The 21574-nt window shown below is 39.8% G+C and overlaps 1 protein-coding gene across 1 annotated transcript; it reads left to right on the forward strand.

Annotated features, from left to right (window-relative positions):
• The first annotated feature begins 239 nt into the window (after positions 1–239).
• Positions 240–17204, forward strand: LOC142160375 (neuropeptide Y receptor type 4-2-like). Its single transcript, XM_075215282.1, has 2 exons — positions 240–307; positions 15054–17204. Exon 2 carries the CDS (start codon positions 15067–15069, stop codon positions 16162–16164), a length of 1098 nt encoding a protein of 365 aa, XP_075071383.1. The 5' UTR covers positions 240–307; positions 15054–15066; the 3' UTR covers positions 16165–17204.
• The last annotated feature ends 4370 nt before the right edge of the window (positions 17205–21574 follow it).

Raw genomic sequence — 21574 nt, forward strand, 5'->3', positions numbered from 1 at the left:
TGCCACCCACCCTCAGATCATCCAGTAAATTAGCAGAGGAGGTTTAAACTGTGTCCTCTGAATGCTTGCACACACCTGCATATACTTCTGACATATCATAGGCAGAACTGACAGCCATAGAGAAACTGCTGTCTCCACCAACAGAGAGTGCTGTGCTACTGTGAAAATAAGATAGAGAGACATAGGTTTTGATAGCTCTACGCCCACTTTTTCTGTATAAACAAACACAGAACCAGGGAGTCAGCAATCTCACAGGACTTGCACCAGTTTTCTGTCTCCTGAATCTGTAGACTGGTCAATCTACAAGGTAAGAGGCATGAATGCTACAGTACATAAATAAAACTTATATATTTAACTCTAAAATGCAGTGGGGCTGTAATGAGTTTGTAGTGAACATTATTTTAAAATTTTATTTCTATGCACATTGAACTTATGATTAAAAGTAAACTTTTTTTCTTATGCTACAATTATTATTTTTTTAATTTAATGTATGTGCAGTGTTACCATGTTCAGGTTAATAAGACATCAGCCTGTAACAAGCCTTTTTGGATTTATTTTGCCAACAGTTCATATAGCCATAGCTCTCGGACAACACCATGTACATATAATGTATAATGTTCTTGTAGAACATTGATATCTGCCATGTATTCACACACACATATTTCAGCTGGATGTAGGGCTATATTTACAAAGGGAATGATATTAATAAACGGCAAACAGAATAATAATATTTCTTGCATAATTTGTCTTTTGTTATGAATGTCAATTCTCAGCCCCACTTGCAGGACCTGTAGGATGCATCAAAACAGTGGTAGTTGATGACATAATCAATTTTTTAAAGACATAAGTGGATGATTTGGAGGGAAGTTATGACTAGTCCAACAAATTAAAACAAGCACAACATCATTTTAAGCACCTTTCTTATGCAGTCATTGCACTGCATCGAATCCATGACAGTGCTGTTTTTGTGAGTTTGCAGTGATTATTATATATGTGGAAATGTAAAACCTACTTTTTGGCACTGTATGATTGTAATCCCAATTGCTAAAAATTAAACTGATTCATATCTATTAAGCAGATATGGTTCGATTATCTGTGTGACAAAGGTGAACAGATTACATCGCTACACACACCCTGTCTGCACTCTTCCACAGACTGCCACCCAAGTTATGGTCTGATTGGGCAACAGTCCAAGGTGCCCAATTTTACAGGGCACCAAAATGACTGATTAATATATCTATGAACAATATTTTTTATTTGTCTTATTCTTTTTCAAGCACATAACTTTGGCATTTTAATTTTGCATCCAGTAACATTCCACTCAGTGACGTCAGATGCACAACCAGTGTTACCAGTTTCATTACCGTTGTTACCCGTTATCTATTTGCACCGCCCACCAGCCACCAACTATGTCAGATTAAGTCGCATGCCATTATTTGGTGCCATAAGTTAGTACATTGTTATGTTCTGGTTTGATTAAAATAAATAAAAATAGTAATTTAAGTTTGTTTTTTAAGTATTTAATGATAAACAGTTGGCTTTCTATCTATATTGTGTTTCTTGAACTATCCTGGTCCTACTATAAAAATATGTATTTTTTCTATTATAGTATTCTAGTTCAGATAATAAAGAATAAAGGTGCAATTATATTGTCTGCCCACTGGTGTAAAAGAATGGCTCAGACCATATTTATGGACTCGGGCATTGATCATTTACAAATATTGCCAATAGCAAAGTTTGTGGACAGCATAATGGTCAAATGTTTTATTTGTTTGTTTTGACATTTTCACTCTAGAAGGCTAGTCAGTCCAATTGGCTTTAAAGTATACTTGTATTGCAACTGCCACCTTAACGTAAGGAAAATAATATAGCTAGATTTAGAATTTAGATTATAGTCTAAATTCTCTACAACACTAGGGTCCATTTTTGTCAGCAGCCAGTTGGCTTGACAGTATGCTTTTGGACTGTGGGCGATAGCTGGAACACCAGGAGGAAGCCCATGCAAACATGGGGAGAACATACAGACTCCACACAGGTAGTGATTTTGTTGGAACTGAACCCATGACCAGCGATTGGGGGGAAGGGGGGCATCTGCCCCCTGGGTATGTCCCATTATTGGCTACTTTGGGCTAGGTCACTGGGCTACCTGCATTTTTATTCCTTTAAAATATTCCTATTAAGGCTGCTGAGCTGAGTCTCCCCTCTGCACCATGTGCAGAGGGAAGGGGTGAAGAGGGAGTAAGAGGAGAGGAGAACTTAGATAACTACACATCTTAAAATAAGGTCATGTGTTCTTGTCTAGTCCTTGTATTGTATATGATCATGTATAAAAGTCTCTTGGGTCTTTTTAGTAAAATGTGGCGACATGGCCACCTATCTCCACAATTAACCATTAGCCTTTGTGGATCAGGGCATGTGTGACCTGACTTGCCAGTTGTCGACTGCGAATTTGAACTGTAAGCCCTGACTTGGGCTTTCAGTTCTAAAAAAAGAAATAAAAAAATGAGAAAATGTCGAGAAATATATTTAAGAAAAATAAATGAATTAATTTTGAGGTATTCCCATGTGACTACATCATTTATTAAAATTGCACTAATGGACTTACGTCTTAAGTAACATATGCTTTTTCACAAAATATGCCATATTGTTGCAAAAAGAGTTAGAAAAAAATGCACAAAAGCCATGTCATGTTACAGGAAAAAATAAACTGTTCAGTAATAGATGGCCTGGAAAGACATTAAAACATTACAGTGTTTTGTTTTGTTTTTATTTGTTTTGTTCTAACTGATTACAGGACATTTCCCTATATTTAAAACCAAAGAACACGAGCTTGAAGCCAGTTAAGGATACTACTGATAGAAAATTGCTGCTTCTAGATTAAATATAATTTAAACTATACGGAACACTGTCTTGGTACAAAACCCCTTTCATTATCATTTGTGAATACTTCAAAATATTTACTCTTATTTATTAAGAGTTCAGAGGAAGCTTTTCCGCTATAATAGTATAATTATATCATTTGTTAGTTTGAAGGGAGATTGTTACATGAGTCATCTAGTTGACATCCAGGATTGTGTTTTCACATGCAACTGGTGCAATGTTAATCTATTATCTTGTACTGAACACTACATTGCATGGAACATGTACTGCCTGATGATAAAAGGATAATACAATTAACGCAAACAGATTAGAATGTCAACAATCAAATTAGAAAAATCACTCATTGCATGATAGCAGAGATATTGCTGCCTTGGAAGAAAACCTGTTATTACACTGGCAAATATACATATCCAAACACTGAATCCGATCAGATGTTGTGTCTGCTTTTCTGTTAAACTATCACCTAAGCTCAACCATTTATCATGATAATCAGGACAAAATGTCTCCTTTTTCTAATGGAATGGAATACCCCAAATTTTGAGATACAGTTATGAAAAATAGTCAGTGTGGTTGTTATACTAGGTGGTTATATTACAAAATAAGTTCTCCCCTCGTATGCATGTCCATTCATGCATATAGAATTAGAAAATATGCTGACATTGTCTGTTGCCCATCATTATATCAAATGGCACCTGTACACTGTTATTCTGCATAAATGTTACTTTTATCACACCGGCTCCTGTTTGCCAATTCACCCAAAAGGACATAAGGTGAGCGACAAAGAACCTAATAAGAATCTGATGGCAAATTATGACTGCAGTAAGCAGTGTCGGACTGGGGCATGAAGGGCCCACCGGGGAATGCAACACTAGGGGCCCACCAAAGGGGGTGTGGTCAGCCATCATAGAGGCGGGGCCAGACACTAGAGGGGGAGTGGTTAGTCCACGAAGGACAGCTAGCACCTTAGTGCAGTATATAAATAATGTACTGTGTGTATAAAGAATACACAGTGTTGACCTGCCCCTTAGATTGGGCAGAACAGTCACCAAAAAACAGGATTGTCCCACTAGAACAGGATTGGCTAACCTGTGGCACTCCAGGTGTTGTGAAACTACAAGCCCCAGCATGCTTTACCAATATATAGCAGCCTATTGCTGGAGGGGTATGCTAGGATTTATAGTTTCACAACACCTGGAGTACCACAAGTTAGCCAAGCCTGCACTAAACTCAGATCATTTAACAGACTGTCCTACCTGTTGTTGTCACTTTTACCACCTGTGGCTACTGGTTTCTTTAGTTGTGGCTTGTCTGGATCCTGGAATGTTGAGGGACCTATTTGTAAAAAATAATGGGTACATTTAGAAGCGTCAACCATCCCTGCCATTAAATAAACAGCACCCACATTTAATAATTAGGCCTCTCTCCAGCCTCAACATTAAAGTAATAGTGCTCACATTTGATGAATAGATCTATTTCCCTCCAACCAACCCTAACATTAAATTAATAGTATTCCCATTTAATAAATAAACCTATTACCCTCCCTCCAAACAGTCCCAGCAATAAATTATTAGCATTTACGTTTAATACATCCATTTCCCACGACCATTCCTAGCATTAAATAATTAATAAAAACAAAAATATTTGGAAGCTCCTGCGCATTATAACCAAATGCAGCCTCTTATTCCTAACAGCACAAACCCCCTTTGTGCAGAAAATATTAGCAATGTAAAATGGAAAGGAATCAGATGGCGCTATTGATATTTACATACAACAAAACCAAAAAGTCCCGGAAAAGTTCAAAATGAACACTTGTTCCAACGATACAGTTCCAATGACGGTCCGCTCTCAATGATGTTTTATGTATACAGTTCAAATCCTCAGGATTTTCACATCAATCGGTTTCAGATTATCTCCATATAAAGGGAAAAAAACATCCAAAAAAATATCTTAGTGTAGCTTGTACCGAGCATATGTGCCTTATTATTCAATGTACCTTTATTCACCCGTGGATAATTACGTATACCATGCAGCACCACGTATGCTCTATATGCCTTAAAAGTATACACTTACACGTAGAAAATAGACAAAAGAGTCTACTGTGATAATCACTTTCACTCTTCTGAAGTCAAGATATACTCCGTTTCCATAAAGAAAGAAAAAAATTGCTCATATGTAAAAACGTCAATACATTTATTAGAGCATTGGGCATCAGCCCCGATAAAACATATAAAATCTAAAAACAGGATCCCTTAGTGAAGGTGGACTCTTACCCCCACTCAGAGAAAAATGGGCATGTAGGAAGATGTAAATGTCCGAATCCGGACCGCCGGCTTGTTCACTCACAGTTCCCTCTGTCGCTGAGTGGAAGGAAGTTTCTCCTGCACGTTCCTCTGACGTCACCTACGTCTCCTAATCCTTGCCCAATTGAGCAGGGGCGACGCAGCGGGGACGATGTAAGGGGCCTCCAGGTAAGCTCCGCCCTCTGGTGAAAGGGGGTGTGGCCGTACGGTAGCCGGGCCTACCGGTGGTTTAACCAGTAGTCCGCTGGGCCAGTCCGACCCTGGCAGTAAGGAGACTGTCATAAATCCCAGTGCTGCTCTGCTAGTAGGGGAAGTGTGATTGGTTCAGGAGGAGGTACTGCAAGATTTCTCCTGAATGGATAAAAGAAAAGATACCACAGGACTTCAGGAAGTGCTGGCATAGGTGGCTAAGGAAAGGGAGAGGAAAAAGGGGATGCAAACAGCATCACGTCCAGTGCTGGAGGGCCATATAGGAAAAAGGTGCACTCACCTCTACCTCCTTCCAGCAAAATATGCGGAGGTAACAGCTGCTTTCAGTTCATATCTATTTTGTCTTTATAGGTGTGATATTTTATCACACTAGGCAGGTACTGGAAAGAGAAAATGGCTGTAGATTTGAAGGAAGCTGGCAGGTGTGAAGATACCAGGTTTATCTGACCCAGATATATACCCACTTCACACTGGCTGGCTCCCCAAGTGTGCTTTACTATGCCAGGGAAGTATACCCAGTATCGTCTAGGGGTTGACCAATCACTCAGGCAAAGCAGTTATCAAGTACAATTGTACTTTTATTATTATACAATACACAAGAATATAAATACACCTTAATCGAATACCAGGCAGATTTAAAGCACAAGCCAGAGTGTCACTCACCGGACCGTGAGTGCCTCTGCACTGGTGCGTGGTTCTCTATCCTTCCTGCCGGCGCCTGTCCTGAGCCGCGGCCGTCCGCCATCTTGATGGACTGCGCATGCGCAGCATCCATGAACTCTTATGACCTTGCTTTTAACCTAATTGGTGGATCAATCACCTCTCTCTATTTAAGGCACCTGTGGCCATGGTATCGTTGCCTGATCTTGAGTCTCATTCCCTGTGAGTCTCTGAAGGTGTCTCCTGTGTCCTGCTCGTATCTTCAGTTTCCTGCTGTATTACCTGCTCTGCTCATCAGTGGTTCCCATACCCGCTACTGACTCCTGTGTCCTGCTCGTGTCTTCAGCTGTCTGCTGGATTTCCTGCTCTGCTCATCGGCGGTTGCCATACCCGCTACTGACTCCTGTGTCCTGCTCGTGTCTTCAGCTGTCTGATGGATTACCTGCTCTGCTCACCTGCGGTTCCCATACCCGCTACAGTCTCTCAGCTCTCCTGCTGTGCCTGCATATCCTCGTTGGACAAGCTTCTCTACTCAGCAGCGGTATGCATACTTGTTATTGACTATCAGCTGTTATCCTGCATATCCGCTTTGGACAAGCTTCTCTACTCAGCAGCGGTATCCATACCCGCTATAGACTATTAGCTGTTACGCTGCATATCTGTTTGAACAAGCTTCTCTACTCAACAGCGATATGCATACTTGTTATTGACTATCAGTTGTTATCCTGCATATCCGCTTTGGACAAGTCTCTCTACTCAGCAGTGGTATACATACCCGCTATAGACTATTAGCTGTGACGCTGCATATCTGTTTGGGACTAGATCCTCTGCTCTCCAATTGTATTTATACAGTTATAGACTCTTATCACTCCTCCACTTATCCGCACCTGGACAAGTCCTCACCTCATCACAGCAGTGGTACAACTTGCTATACGCAGACCACTGACTCTCCCGCTACCTATCTCCACCTGGACAAGTCTTCCCTTCACAGCAGTGGTACAACTTGCTATACGCAGACCACTGACTCTCCCGCTACCTACCTGCACCTGGACAAGTCTTCCCTTCACAGCAGGGGTACAACTTGCTATACGCAGACCACTGACTCTCCCGCTACCTACCTGCACCTGGACAAGTCTTCTCATCACAGCAGTGGTACAACTTGCTATACGCAGGCCACTGACTCTCCCGCTACCTACCTGCACCTGGACAAGTCTTCCCTTCACAGCAGTGGTACAACTTGCTATCCGCAGACCACTGACTCTCCCATTACCTTCCTTCACCTGTTCACGTCCACTCTACTCTCCTACTAGTACAGCTGCAAGTCGCTGACTCTCCTACCAGTATAGCTGCAAGTCACTGCCTCTCATCTATTCCATTGGCATTCTCTCTCCATCTGCTGTTATATACGTTCCTACTCTTCACCCTACTGCCCAGAGGACCGCTGTGTAAACCCCGTCCCTCTGGTAAGCATTATCAACTGGTGAATCCTGGGCAGAACTCCTAGTGCCCGTGACACAGAGGTCCTAAGGGTACATGCCCCAACGTCAGTACTGGTGGAAAAGAAAAGAAGGTGCCATGGCTCGGGCTCTATTGTAGTAAGGATATGGTGCAGCTTATTGTTATTGACTATCAGCTGTTATCCTGCATATCCGCTTTGGACAAGCTTCTCTACTCAGCAGCGGTATCCATACCCGCTATAGACTATTAGCCGTTACGCTGCATATCTGTTTGAACAAGCTTCTCTACTCAGCAGCGATATGCATACTTGTTATTGACTATCAGTTGTTATCCTGCATATCCGCTTTGGACAAGCCTCTCTACTCAGCAGCGGTATACATACCCGCTATAGACTATTAGCCGTTACGCTGCATATCTGTTTGAACAAGCTTCTCTACTCAACAGCGATATGCATACTTGTTATTGACTATCAGTTGTTATCCTGCATATCCGCTTTGGACAAGCCTCTCTACTTAGCAGCGGTATACATACCCGCTATAGACTATTAGCTGTGACGCTGCATATCTGTTTGGGACTAGATCCTCTACTCTCCAATTGTATTTATACAGTTATAGACTCTTATCACTCCTCCACTTATCCACACCTGGACAAGTCCTCACCTCATCACAGCAGTGGTACAACTTGCTATACGCAGACCACTGACTCTCCCGCTACCTATCTACACCTGGACAAGTCTTCCCTTCACAGCAGTGGTACAACTTGCTATACGCAGACCACTGACTCTCCCGCTACCTACCTGCACCTGGACAAGTCTTCCCTTCACAGCAGGGGTACAACTTGCTATACGCAGACCACTGACTCTCCCGCTACCTACCTGCACCTGGACAAGTCTTCTCATCACAGCAGTGGTACAACTTGCTATACGCAGGCCACTGACTCTCCCGCTACCTACCTGCACCTGGACAAGTCTTCCTTTCACAGCAGTGGTACAACTTGCTATCCGCAGACCACTGACTCTCCCGTTACTTTCCTTCACCTGTTCACGTCCACTCTACTCTCCTACTAGTACAGCTGCAAGTCGCTGACTCTCCTACCAGTATAGCTGCAAGTCACTGCCTCTCATCTATTCCATTGGCATTCTCTCTCCATCTGCTGTAATATACGTTCCTACTCTTCACCCTACTGCCCAGTGGACCGCTGTGTAAACCCCGCCCCTCTGGTAAGCATTATCAACTGGTGAATCCTGGGCAGAACTCCTAGTGCCCGTGACACAGAGGTCCTAAGGGTACATGCCCCAACGTCAGTACTGGTGGAAAAGAAAAGAAGGTGCCATGGCTCGGGCTCTATTGTAGTAAGGATATGGTGCAGCTTAAGGTTGGATATGCTCAAAGAGTTATTATACTTGTTGGGAAACTGAGTTCCCCTAGTAGAAAGAAGAATTGCGTTCAGCACTGGAACACAGAGAAGTAGTACAAGAGAAAGGAGTGTTTTTATGAAAAACGGCAGAACCTTTTGACAGTCTTCAATACCAAGTTTGAGAATATCACCTAAAGGGTGTAGTGAAGAAAAAGGATTGGGGCATTCAGAAGGACTGTGGAAAAGGAACATTAATGGCAAAGGCCGACATAGAGGCATTACTTTGTAGACAGATGCCATCCCATGGGCTATGCCATATAAGGCAAATTGTTTGAAGCATTCCTGGAATAGGTGCTGAAGTCTGAATCAGGTAATAGGGGCATGTGCCATTACCTGGATGATTCCATAATTACAGGCACAGCAGGACCATATAAGTGTGATGATACATTGGCACGCTTTCAAGTCATTGCTGGGGAATTCAGGGTACTATAAGCACCAGAAAAGTTGATAGACCAAAGCCTTTAATCTGCAAGATTTACATCCCCCAAAGCACGCAACATAGACAGCTTCCTAAAGTTGTCTAATGGTAGCGCCAGGCGTGTGTACATGTTCACAAGTTGGATGTAAGTATCTGAGGGGTGTGTCTCTTGTCAAGAAGCATCTGCTACTTATTCAGACCTGGGTGCATCTTCATCTCTGAATATGACATACATATGCACACACTTCCATGCTACTATTTCACTCACAAGTTACGCTTACTTTTGCTTTCCCCTCAGAATCAGACTCATACCAAAAAAATCCTCTTACTATTTCAGTCTACACAATCTGTCACCTCCTCATCTAAGTTTACCAATACTTTCAATAACCTGGAAATGTAATTGACTAATTGTCTGTGAAGTAGTTTAGCCATTGGCAATTGCGTCATAGCTCACCTAGAAGAAGATTTGTGCCGAGATACGGTCTTGAATTTTTGTTGTTGTTTCAACTACATAAAGTAATCTGTGCAGACATATTTTTGGTAAGTGACATAAAATAATTCACATGTATGAGCTTATTTATCAAAAAGTTATTCAAGTCACTGTTTTGTTTAACTGTATATCGCTGTGGTAACACATGACAAAACACAAAAATAAACCTTGTCAAGTCAAATAATATTATTAAAGTAAATTAAGAATAATCATGTAAAAGGCTTAACAATAGTACCTGTTATACAGTTAAACATAAAGAGGCCTCTTTTGTGTATGAGTAAAGATGCTTTTTCACACTTGTATAACACCTATATTTTGAGTTGCACTCATCTTATAATATGTGCAACCTTAAATCAACTTTCCGTATGCGTCCTGAGCAAAGATGTTACAATCATCATCCTCATTCCAAAACTGGTACCCACTTTATGAATAAAATTTTACAGCTAACATATTTTAAGATATGTGTAACTCAAAACATGATACATCTCAAAAAGGTCATGCTTAACTTGTGCCTGCATACTCTTACTGTACTACTCTTGCACATTAACGGCTCTGCATTCAAATCTAAATAAGGTCCATGTGTATAATTCTGAGGAGGAGAACGGGAGAGGTCACAAAACCACCAGAAAAGTAAAGACAATTCAGCTACTTAAAAATAAATTATCCCCACCTGATTAGAGAGGTACAGTGTAAAATGATTCTGCCCTTTACTGTGCTAAAAGCAGACTGTATGAAAATAATTGAATTTGCAGTCTGTGCACTGGCTTGTCTAGGTAGAAACATTTAGCTGCATTTGCTTCTAATCCTAAATCCTAAGTGGATCCTTAAATGTATAACACCTACTTCATTCATGCACCTTTTTCACCCCTCCCCCCAGCTTTCTGAGGGCAATCAGAAATCGTACCCTTCTTCTGTCTGCACTCCCTTACCTGTTCACCCATTGGTTCATTTATAACCCTCATGTTTGCCCTGTCAGGGCTTAGCATATAGAGGTCACAGCTGGAATCTTGGACCCAGAAGTAGCTCTCTCTGGTATCCCAGTCACTATGTGGTTGCCTATGTAATGTCATTACTCTATACTTTTATAGGTTTTCGGTGTTTTGTTGTAGTGCTCTTCTTCAAGTTAGTAGAATATGGAATAGACAGGTTTTGAGTACACATTATGACATCAACTGGAAAGAGATTCAGTGATTCACAATCATTAAAGGCTACAACCAAAGCTACTTGCTCTTGTAAATTAAAAACAAATGATGTAGAGTATGTGAAGCAGTAGTGTGAGCCAGACTTAATTAAATGGCTACATAAGTCCAGTCTAATGAAGATGGAAACCCTGCAGAACAAGTATAACATCTGCTATCTGGAATTCTTATGTCCTGGGGCTGTCTGTAAGATTTTTTTTCCATAAAGCTCTTTTTAAAATTCCTCCTGTTTCTCCACACTCCACTAGCATTCCCCCTCCTCAATAAATTGTCTTCAATTACAAGAAGACAACCTTGGTGTCCCAAGGTCTGTGTCTGACAAAATCTCAGAAATGCAGCAATCATTTTTTTTATTTCTGACCTTCAGGATAACGGTTTTCCGGATAAGATATCCCATACCTGCTAGATACATAGGTGGCATTTAATTAATGATAAGCTATATGATCTGATTTGCAGGTGAACAAAGAAGTTAGTTGCTGTTAATTGCATATTATGAAGTAATCAGTTGAAGAAAAGGCTGAAAAATAATTAATAAAAAAAATGTTCCACCCAACTCCCAAAATAAAAGCATAACCAATCTTAGTGCTGCCAGCCTAGGCTAGTACTGGCAAAATCAGGGGTACAAAAAGTGTGGGGTCCCCCAAAATTACCAATACCAGCACTAGGCCATGCCAGCCAGGGCTGGTGGCACTATAGCAGAGAAACCCGGTTCTCTCGGCCATAGTAACAACCAGCCATAGGCCAGTCAGCATGTAGCTGAATTTCTTAGGGGATTGGGCCAGCAGCCAAAATGCAACCTCCCCCAAAATTAATCAAGTATGTGCTGAATTGTACTAGGCCTGTGTTTGCGTGGGTTTCCTTCGGGTGCTCTGGTTTCCTCCCACACTCCAAAAACATACTAGTAGGTTAATTGGCTGCTATCAAAATTGACCCTAGTCTCTCTCTCTCTCTCTCTCTCTCTCTCTCTCTCTCGGGGCAGGGATTGATGTGAGTGAGTTCTCTGTACAGCGCTGCGGAATCAGTGGTGCTATATAAATAAATGGTGATGATGATGATGATGACTATGCCCACACCCCTGGAGTGGTGGGTGTGGGTTTATATAAAAATAATAGAATAAATTAATAATTTTGATAATAATAGAGGGTGAATGAGGCCAGTGTAGGGTAGTTTTTCTTTCAATTAAAGTACATTTTCTAAGTGTGTGTATTATTTATATGTTCTTTGGTGCACTGCAGGTCCCACTTAATGGTGGTCAGGGCATGTTGGAACCTGTAGTGCACCAAAGGAAAATAATACACACACTTTAAAAATGTACTTTAATTAAAAGAAAAGATACCCTTTGCTGCCCTCCTTCACCCTCTATTATCTCACCTAGGTCCAGGCTGGCACCAATGACATCTTCTCTTTGAAGTACAGATTCACGTCTCGATAAAATAGAAAAACATAAGAAATGCCCAGCACCAGCTCTGTTAGGAGCTCCCATTGCATGGGCTCTTAGCGGTTAGGCCATTGTGGTTAGCACTTCTGCCTCACAGCACTGGGGTCATGAGTTCGATTCCCGACCATGGCCTTGCCTGTGTGGAGTTTGTATGTTCTCCCTGTGTTTGCGTGGGTTTCCTCCGGGTGCTCCTGTTTCCTCCCACACTCCAAAAACATACTGGTAGGTTAATTGGCTGCTATCAAAAGTGACCCTAGTCTCTCCCTCTCTGTCTGTCCATCTTCCTGTCTGTGTGTAAGTGTGTGTCTATATCAGGGAATTTAGACTGTAAGCTCCAATGGGCCAGGGACTGATGTAAATGAGTTCTCTGTACAGCGCTGCGGAATTAGTGGCGCTATATAAATAAATGATGATAATGATGATATAATTGGGGGATTTCCCATGCTCTGATGTCTGAGCTCATAGACGGAGACGTAATTCTCTCTACTACGGATGTGCAGTAAGTTGAAGCATATTTGGGCTTACTCATCGAACTCTACATGACTACCTAAATGACCAATTAAATGTGGCTTTTCCATCTCTTGAAGCTAATTGAAGTAATCTCAACCCACAAAGCAAAATGTTGGTATTACATGTGTGTGCATAAGTAAGCGCATTCCTAGCCCACCTTCAGGGGCTCATTTAGAAGTGGACACAAATTTGCTCTGAACAGAATAAAAGAAAGAGTATCTATGGGTATAGGTTAGTTGGATTTCAGGATGCATCCAGCTCAAAAAAAGCATTTTCGGAAGTGTACATCAAATGTAACTATTGTGTGTACTTACAGATTTTATTGAGGGCTAAATTCTGAAGTAAGAGACCTCCACTCATAATACAGACAGTCCAGGTATAGAAAACATGTGGGACTCATCCATAGCTCTTTAGAGGAATAAGTGCAGGACAATTTCTGCTTGTCCTTAGCAGTGAAGGAGTTAAAACCCAATGGATAGCTTCTTTCCTGCAGTACTCCAAATAGAAATGTCAATTAAGTAATTTAAATATATACAGCAGGAACTTCATATAATATAGCAGGTCGTAATTTAAGTTTTTTCAGCTGAAGTGGTCAATACACAATCAGCCAATCAGAAGCAGCTACATAGGCCTGCTGATAGTTGTCATCATTGTGTATCATTGCACCAGACCTTTAGTGAGGAGGATTCCTGTCAGCCCAGTTCCTCCTGTCAGAACATGCACAATTTTACAGTCATAGATTTCAGTATTTTGATGTGCAAAATCCATTCACATTGTATAAAATCAGATGTAGTTTAAACATAGGTACAAATTAAATTTGTGCTGGAGGAGCCAGACTTTCATTAATGATGTTTAGTAAGTTTACTTACATACAGCAGACTGTCATAAGTGACCCCTTCTGCTCACTCAGTCTTTCCTCTCCCCTTGGATATGTGCAATAAGAAAGTAAAATAGGCTGTTAAAGATTTGTGTGGGCACCTTAATTGCACATGCTGGGCCTGATTCATTGAGGTACGTAAATGCTGATATGTGCTGTTTTTTGAGTAAAGTGCATGCCCAGAAACAAACCATATGCTAGAGAACGCAGCATTGTTCAGTTTATCTTCGAGCACAAAGGATCTTTAGTAGACCCTACGATTTCAGCGGCGGAATGGGGAGGGGATTGGACATATGCACATAGTCAATATACAGAAAAACAAGTACCTTTGAGATTCCCAAAGCTTGAATCGGACGCTGTTGCGTGCGCTCGAGCTTAGCACACAGCAGAGTCCGAATCAAGCTTTGGGCATCTCAAAGGTACTTGTTTTTCTGTCGTATCACTTGCACTAGCTACAAGTCTGTTGTAAATGCAGATTACTAGTGATGACGGTCATATATGCATGCTAGAACATGTGTTTGCAATCAGAACAACTGTAAAAATGCATTTTATGTACAGTAGACATTTATAACATACTAATGAATTTATTTTATGGAGGAAAGAAACTGATTTTATTCTTATTTACAGTTTTTTGTTTTTTTTAAATGTTTTGTCATTACTGACTATATTAGTAACGTGACATTATACTGAATATTTTTTTTTTCTCTTTGGTCTTTTGTGACTTTATATTACAAATATGTTTTGGACGTATCCTGCAGTGTATTGTCTGTTAGAGCAGAGGGAACCTAGACCTGTATTCATCAACAGACGTATCTTTACATCCGCTCCTTGTTGAATAAGGAGATGTATATGCCCGATTTATGTGTCTTTTAAAACTGATTGTTTTCTTTATCCTATGCTGGATGTGACTAATAGAGCTTGCGGCACAGTGATGGGTACACTAATGTCCTTAGTGTCCAAATTGAATCAATGCATGTCAAAAGGCAAAACATAAATTAGATGTTATTCTTAAAGGACTAGTGTCTTTGGTCAACATAATTTATCAGGCTTTATTGAGCACTGGGAAACAAAGAATCAATGTACAGCAAGTTGGATACTGCATAGTTTATCCCATCACTGTGCCAATTAAGGAACAGTAAATCGGCAGGAATGTTATTGTAGATTTGTACCTAATACATTATATTTTTTTCTACACAGTGCGCAGGACAACATGAACTATACAATTATTTTGGACAAGTCTTCTACTGCCCTCCTATTTCAGAATTCAATAATGAATAAATGTAGACATTCTCCTGACATAACCCCCTTTCTGGGGACATCATACAGTTTGTTAATATTTCTGGGCTTGCTAGGAAACAGCTGCCTGATATATGTCATCTGCCGGAGAAAGGAGAAGGGGAATGTTACACACATCCTCATTGCTAACCTGGCCTTCTCTGATATTCTTGTAGGCATCTTTTGCTTGCCCTTCACAGTCGTTTACACTATTATGGATTATTGGATTTTTGGTCGGTGGTTGTGCAAGATTACTAATTTCGTTGGATGTGCATCGGTTACTGTTTCTGTCATGATCCTAGTACTAATTGCCTTAGAGAGACACCAACTTATTCTACACCACACAGGTTGGAAGCCAAGTGTTCCTCAAGCTTACACAGCTGTGCTACTTGTCTGGAGTCTGGCCTGTCTTCTAGCTCTGCCTTTGGTCTACTCTGTTGACTTGACTGATAGTCCTCACAAAAATATTTCAAAGGTAATGGGATTCCTTGCAGACAAGTCTGCATGTATTGAGTACTGGACTTCGGTTGAGCAGAGGAGAGCTTACACAGTAACTCTGCTACTACTGCAATATGTTATACCACTATGTTTCATAGTAGGCTGCTACATTCGTATCTCTATGCACTTGCGTCAGAGGGAGGGTCTATTCGGAAGAAGCTATAGTCATATGAGAAGAGTTAACCTTATGCTAGCATCCATGCTTGGAGCATTTGCAGTGTGCTATTTGCCACTTCAAATTTTCAATATCATTGTGGAGTGGGACCACAACCTAATCCCTGTGTGCTACCACAATCTTATCTTCTCATTGTGTCACCTGCTTGCCATGATTTCTACATGCATTAACCCAGTCATATATGGCCTGCTTAACAACAATGTGAAACGAGAATTAAAGTCATTGGTCCAGAAGTGCACAGGACAGAGAAAAAAGAGTCCAGATGTGGTGGAGGAGCCAGAGAAACATCCATTATCAGTCATGCATGGTGCAGCATTGCCTGGGTCACCAAGTTCAGATACTGGACAGGACGTATGTTAAGAGGTGACAGTGCAGAAGAGACAGATATGGACCATAAATATTGTAAACACTTGACACAACAGCCAAAAAGGATACAGGGTATACAACAGATTTAGACAGGTGTTTTAAACTCTTGGTGGACGTGAGTAAAACTAAGGATACACCAATTGCAGACTTGTACAATGGAGCCTTCCCTTGATTGTTACACAATTCCAGTTAACCTCCATTCTTCTTGGTTGATGTGTACCTTGTGAAAGCTGCATAATGCTTACATTATATTGGCTCAGATCTAATGATGGATTGATTTGTTATCAGTGTTTAGTGTCTCCTACTTTGAAGCAGAAAACTGGGCTTCTCATGTCACTAAAAGTTTTCTCAGTCTATAACAGACACCACTCACTAGCATTTGCAACAGTTATAGCAAACTAAACTTGTTGTCAAGATGGAATATAAGAAAAAAAATCATTCTGAGTTAAAGATTTCCAGCAGGAGAAAAAACAGGATTGTCTTAAACTGGAATATCTGGAAGCACATCCATTGTTTCCCAAACGCTGTCATATACAACTTCAGAAAAAAAATAACTGGATTGTGGCTGTTATTTGTTAATAGAGTTATTTTAAGACTTCCTTCATGTACCCTGGGAATCTGTACAAGTATGAGGAACAGACGCCCCCTGTGGCAGTAATGTTACCTGATTTCTAGAGCACAAAGGCATATGGAAGTCATTAAATTAGAGTATTTATACTAGTAACGAAAAGACTGCATTTATGAAATACTGTACAGTTTCTATGTAAAATACAATTTTATTAACAACCACAAAATCTATGTAAATTGCTTTACATTCTATACTATAATATTTTTTTTTTTTCATGTGACTTACCATACATCATGCACTCTGAAACTGTATACCCGTGTGTAGAGCAGGAGCTTTCATGGCAGTAATATGACTTGATTGGTAAATTAGTATTTTTGTACTAGTAAGGAAAAAGTTGCAATTTCTTTGTACAGTTTCTATGTAAAATACAACTTGTGAACTATAATATGTATGTGCTCCCTATGCTTACTAAACATACTATACATAAAATGATCTCTTGTTTAATTATGTTCAAAGAACAGCGAACTGGGTAAACATACTATACATAAAATGATCTCTTGTTTAATTATGTTCAAAGAACAGCGAACTGGGTAACATGGGTGAATTGAAGCTTTAGAGTGACACTTTTTATTTATTTTTAAACCCAAAAATATTTTTTTCTTGCATTTCTAGACCTGTAAATAGTTCATCAGACTTTGGGGACAAATTTGAAATTGCAGATTTAGCATGATTAAATATGCAGATGGAGTATGGCAGTTTGCACAAATACTTCAATGTTCACTGGGACCCGTATGCACAATATTTGCCAAAGAAATGTGCCCCAACCAGTACAAAGCATATAGAAAAAGCACACAGAACAAGAGAACAATATCAAACAACAAAACTATACAGGAATGAGTATATAAAAAATACTTTCCACTGATTAACATTGTTGTTCTTTTGCTTTTCTCTAACAAAATATATAAACTTTCTAAGAATTATTACTCTCACAGTGACTATAAAATAACTGATTGTAATATTTGCACTTAAATTGTACATCAGTCTTATTGCCCAGAAATGCCGTAGTTTAGAAGCAAGAAAAAATGATGTGCGTATGACAAACTTAAGTCAGGTATAACAACCAATTACCTACTAAAGGGTTTAGTCCGGCGCTCTCAAGGAGAAGCAAATAAAAATCAGTCAAAAACAGCTATAATGATAAAAATTTAGAGGATTATCCACTTCTCCCTGCAGCTCAATAAGGGCTTATTGACACCCTAAAAAATAGAAGAATACTTGGCAATAATGGCGCTGAGGAAAATAGTCAGTCACCCAGAGATTTTCTAACTGGAGTTCAGCTCCCTTTGAGTGTGGGAAAATATTTCTCCGTATGTGCAATACCATCTGAGGATTTCTGGGATTCTCTAATTATTTCTTTGGAGAGCCCTAAAAGAGATTTCATTGGACTCTAGATTGTTATGACTATTAATTTGTGCTCCTAAGCAAAGGAGCCTTGTTCAGTGGCTGGACTATTGGCTTATTATGACTTTTTAGTTAATAGAATAACTGCATATTGTTTTTGGTAATTTTTACTGTGTTATGTATTACATTTTATACTTGGCACAGAACCAATCTCTTTTACCTTTGTTTATTTTCAATCAAGCACATTTTTATCTGGGTGATTAACTATCTTCCTCATCGCCATTATTTCCAAGTATAAGTCAGTTATGTTATATAGTCCCTAGGTCAACAGAACCCAAGCTAATCTGGAAGCTCAACTTAATGAAATAGAAGAGAAAAAAAAACACACTGCGGAAATGCTTAAAAGCTCTGTGAGAAGTCAGTTCCAGAAACTCTTAATGTCATGCACTCAAGCAGCGTTAGACACTGTATTTTACACTGCAGGTAGCAGAGCAGGCAGATTATTAGCCCATAAGGTAAAAACACGCCAAACTCAAATTAGGATTAAACACATCACGACACATCAATAAGTCACAATTATGAAACCAGTAGAAATAACTAATCAGTTTGCTAAATATTATGCTACATTATATAACTTGAAGGGTGATAAAAATATAATGCAACTTTCAGTAGACTCCATTCAGTCCTTTCTGAGAGGCCTGACACTCCCAAGACTTGACAGGAAAGATTTAAGTGTCAATTAACATATCATGGCCCCAACAGGAAATAGATTACATGATTCAAAAACTCTTTAAAGACAAAACTCCAGGACATATAAAACTATGCTGTTAGCAACATGAATGTATACAGTATATACCACACTATCCCATACCTGGCACCTAAGAAATAAGTGGATAAACTGAACTCGATAATGACCACTTATGTATGGAAATAAATAAAAAGGAAGGGGGAGTAGAACTCCCATAGTTTGATAAATACTAAAAAGTATGTATTATTACTCAAATAGATTGGGCCCATCCAATGCACCGCAAACCTTGGGTATATTTAGAAATAGCTTTATGCCCTGATAAAGGATCTTCTTTGGACTCCCAAACATTTAAGCCCAGCATTCCCAAATTTGTTAAACTCAATATAAGACTTTTTGAAACTAACACACAGTGTGATAAACTAGACATTGAGGAAGAAATTATTATGTTGCACTAGTAAAGTATTATAGTAGTAGTATTTTATGTTGCTATTGTTCAAAGCATTAGATTAAATCATTAAGTTCACTTAAGGTGCAACAATCAGCATAGTTTACAATGTTAATTAGAGAAGATGGCCCAGACAAAGCCTTTACAGCGAATCGTGTGTCGGAGTTCGCTGTGTGTGATCTGCTCTGCTAAAACTAAAATACCAAGAATACAAATCCTCTATTATTTCATTTATCTATCCATATTAAGCAGAGTATATTTCTCTACCATTCCTCCGATGTGAGAATTTCAAACAAATGGAAAATTATCCCTAAGAGATACTACATATTTTTAACTGCTGTGCATTAGGTGGATAAGATAATCTCTATAGACAGCCGGGTGATATACGATTGGCAATGGGTATAAGCTAAATTGTTGGCTTCAATATCTTTGAAAAATATAATTTGTATGCTTAACATACAGCACTATTTCAATAAGCCAATCCTTATTCATTCACAGCAGTAATAAAGAGAATATCTCATATCACTGATTCATTGAAGGAATATATATGGCATATTGCCAGCACTGAATGAAATAGCTATACAGATAGTTACTATTTGTAACATTTATAGTTACATTAGTAACAATAAGGAGATTTTATATTCAGTGTAAAAACATTTGGAATCTTTATAGACAATTGGGGATTATTTCACAAGGAAACAGATTATAGAATTACTATTATTTTATTATATTATATTATTAGAATTACTTTTCCCCCTATATATTGCCCGCTCCCTGCGCTCAGCCAATGATCGCCGCCTCTCCTCCACTCTCATCACCTCTTCCCACTCCAGAATCCAGGACTTTTCCCGGCAGCCCCCTTCACTGGAATGACCTCCCTCGTTCCATCCGTCTCTCTCCTACTCTGTGCTCCTTCAAACGTGCACTGAAAACTCACCACTTAACCACCTCTCCTCCTCCACTCGCTCTCCCATCTCTCTTCTGGCTCCCGTTGTGCCTGTTCTGTCTAACCTCCCTTAGGATGTAAGCTCACATGAGCAGGGCCGTCTTCCCTCCTGTCTCCTCACCTGTTCTTCTACTCCATGCTTATTGTATCAGCCTGTGTGGAGCTTCTGAAGTATTGGTATTTTTGTTTATTGTTCTGTACTGTTTCACCCTGTATAGTCCACTGTTTGAACTGTGTACGGCGCTACGGATACCTTGTGGCGCCTAACAAATAAAAGATAATAATAATAATTTATTCCAAACCAACCAATTTATATTAATCAGAGAATAAACCACACACAGCCTTTCTTTTAACAATTTTATTTGCACATATCACTTATTTAGCTGTTTTTAACAAAAACTAAAATGAAACACATTAACAATTACTATTTCCCAGAGTATTAATCTTGTTTAATAAAACTTATGTTTTAACATTAGTTTTTCGATCTCTTTAACCAATTTGTGAAATATTTTTGAGACTTTATGAGTGCACCAATATCAAATCAACGTCTCTTCCTCTCTCTTCTCTAAAAAACTAGACATTGAATCAGGGCCATCTCAACATCATTATAGGCCCCTGGGCAAAGCAGTGCACTGGGGCCCTACCTACGCAACCACTCATCCATTTATGTACAATTAGTACATGTACATTTTTTAGTCAAGGTCAAGATATGTATTCGCAACAGCAAGACCGCATGTACAGAGAACAGCTGATACTAAGGGGATTAGTCCACCTAAACATTTAGAGGGTTTGAAGGTTCTGAATAAATCTCCCAGAATAATATACTGAAAAGTTGGCAAGCCTATGGGGCCCCTATGCTCATGGGGCCCCTGGGCAACTGCCCAGTGTGCTCATGCGTTAAGATGGCTCTGCATTGAATTATGAGATATGCAATATCTTTGCATAAAGATATTATTTTACCAGCCCTGAACTTGTCGACAAGGTCCTTGGCAAAATTGATCTTCATGGTTCACAAAGGGGTGGTCAGATCATTGAATAACTTAATATCAGCAGAGTCCCTTCTGCCTTTCTGTGACGTCCAAAAGCAATTTCATTTACTCAATACTGACTTACAAGTACCTATAAATTAGGCATTGGGTCACCAGAATTGTAAAATCCCAGGGTCTCATTCACGTACCACCAGAGCCAGTTTTTTTTAGACTTACCAAGAGTAGTGGGAAAGGAGGAATTACTTTCTGGTATCAATAATTATTACAACCAATTACCACCCCCCCCCCCCATTCCCCCCACAGCTTA

This window comes from Mixophyes fleayi, chromosome 6, assembly GCF_038048845.1.
Source record: "Mixophyes fleayi isolate aMixFle1 chromosome 6, aMixFle1.hap1, whole genome shotgun sequence".
NCBI classification, from domain to species: Eukaryota; Metazoa; Chordata; class Amphibia; order Anura; family Limnodynastidae; genus Mixophyes; species Mixophyes fleayi.

Coding starts and splice junctions, on each gene's coding strand:
- LOC142160375 (XM_075215282.1), top strand. CDS start 15,067: ATGAACTATACAATTATTTTGGACAAGTCTTCTACTGCCCTCCTATTT.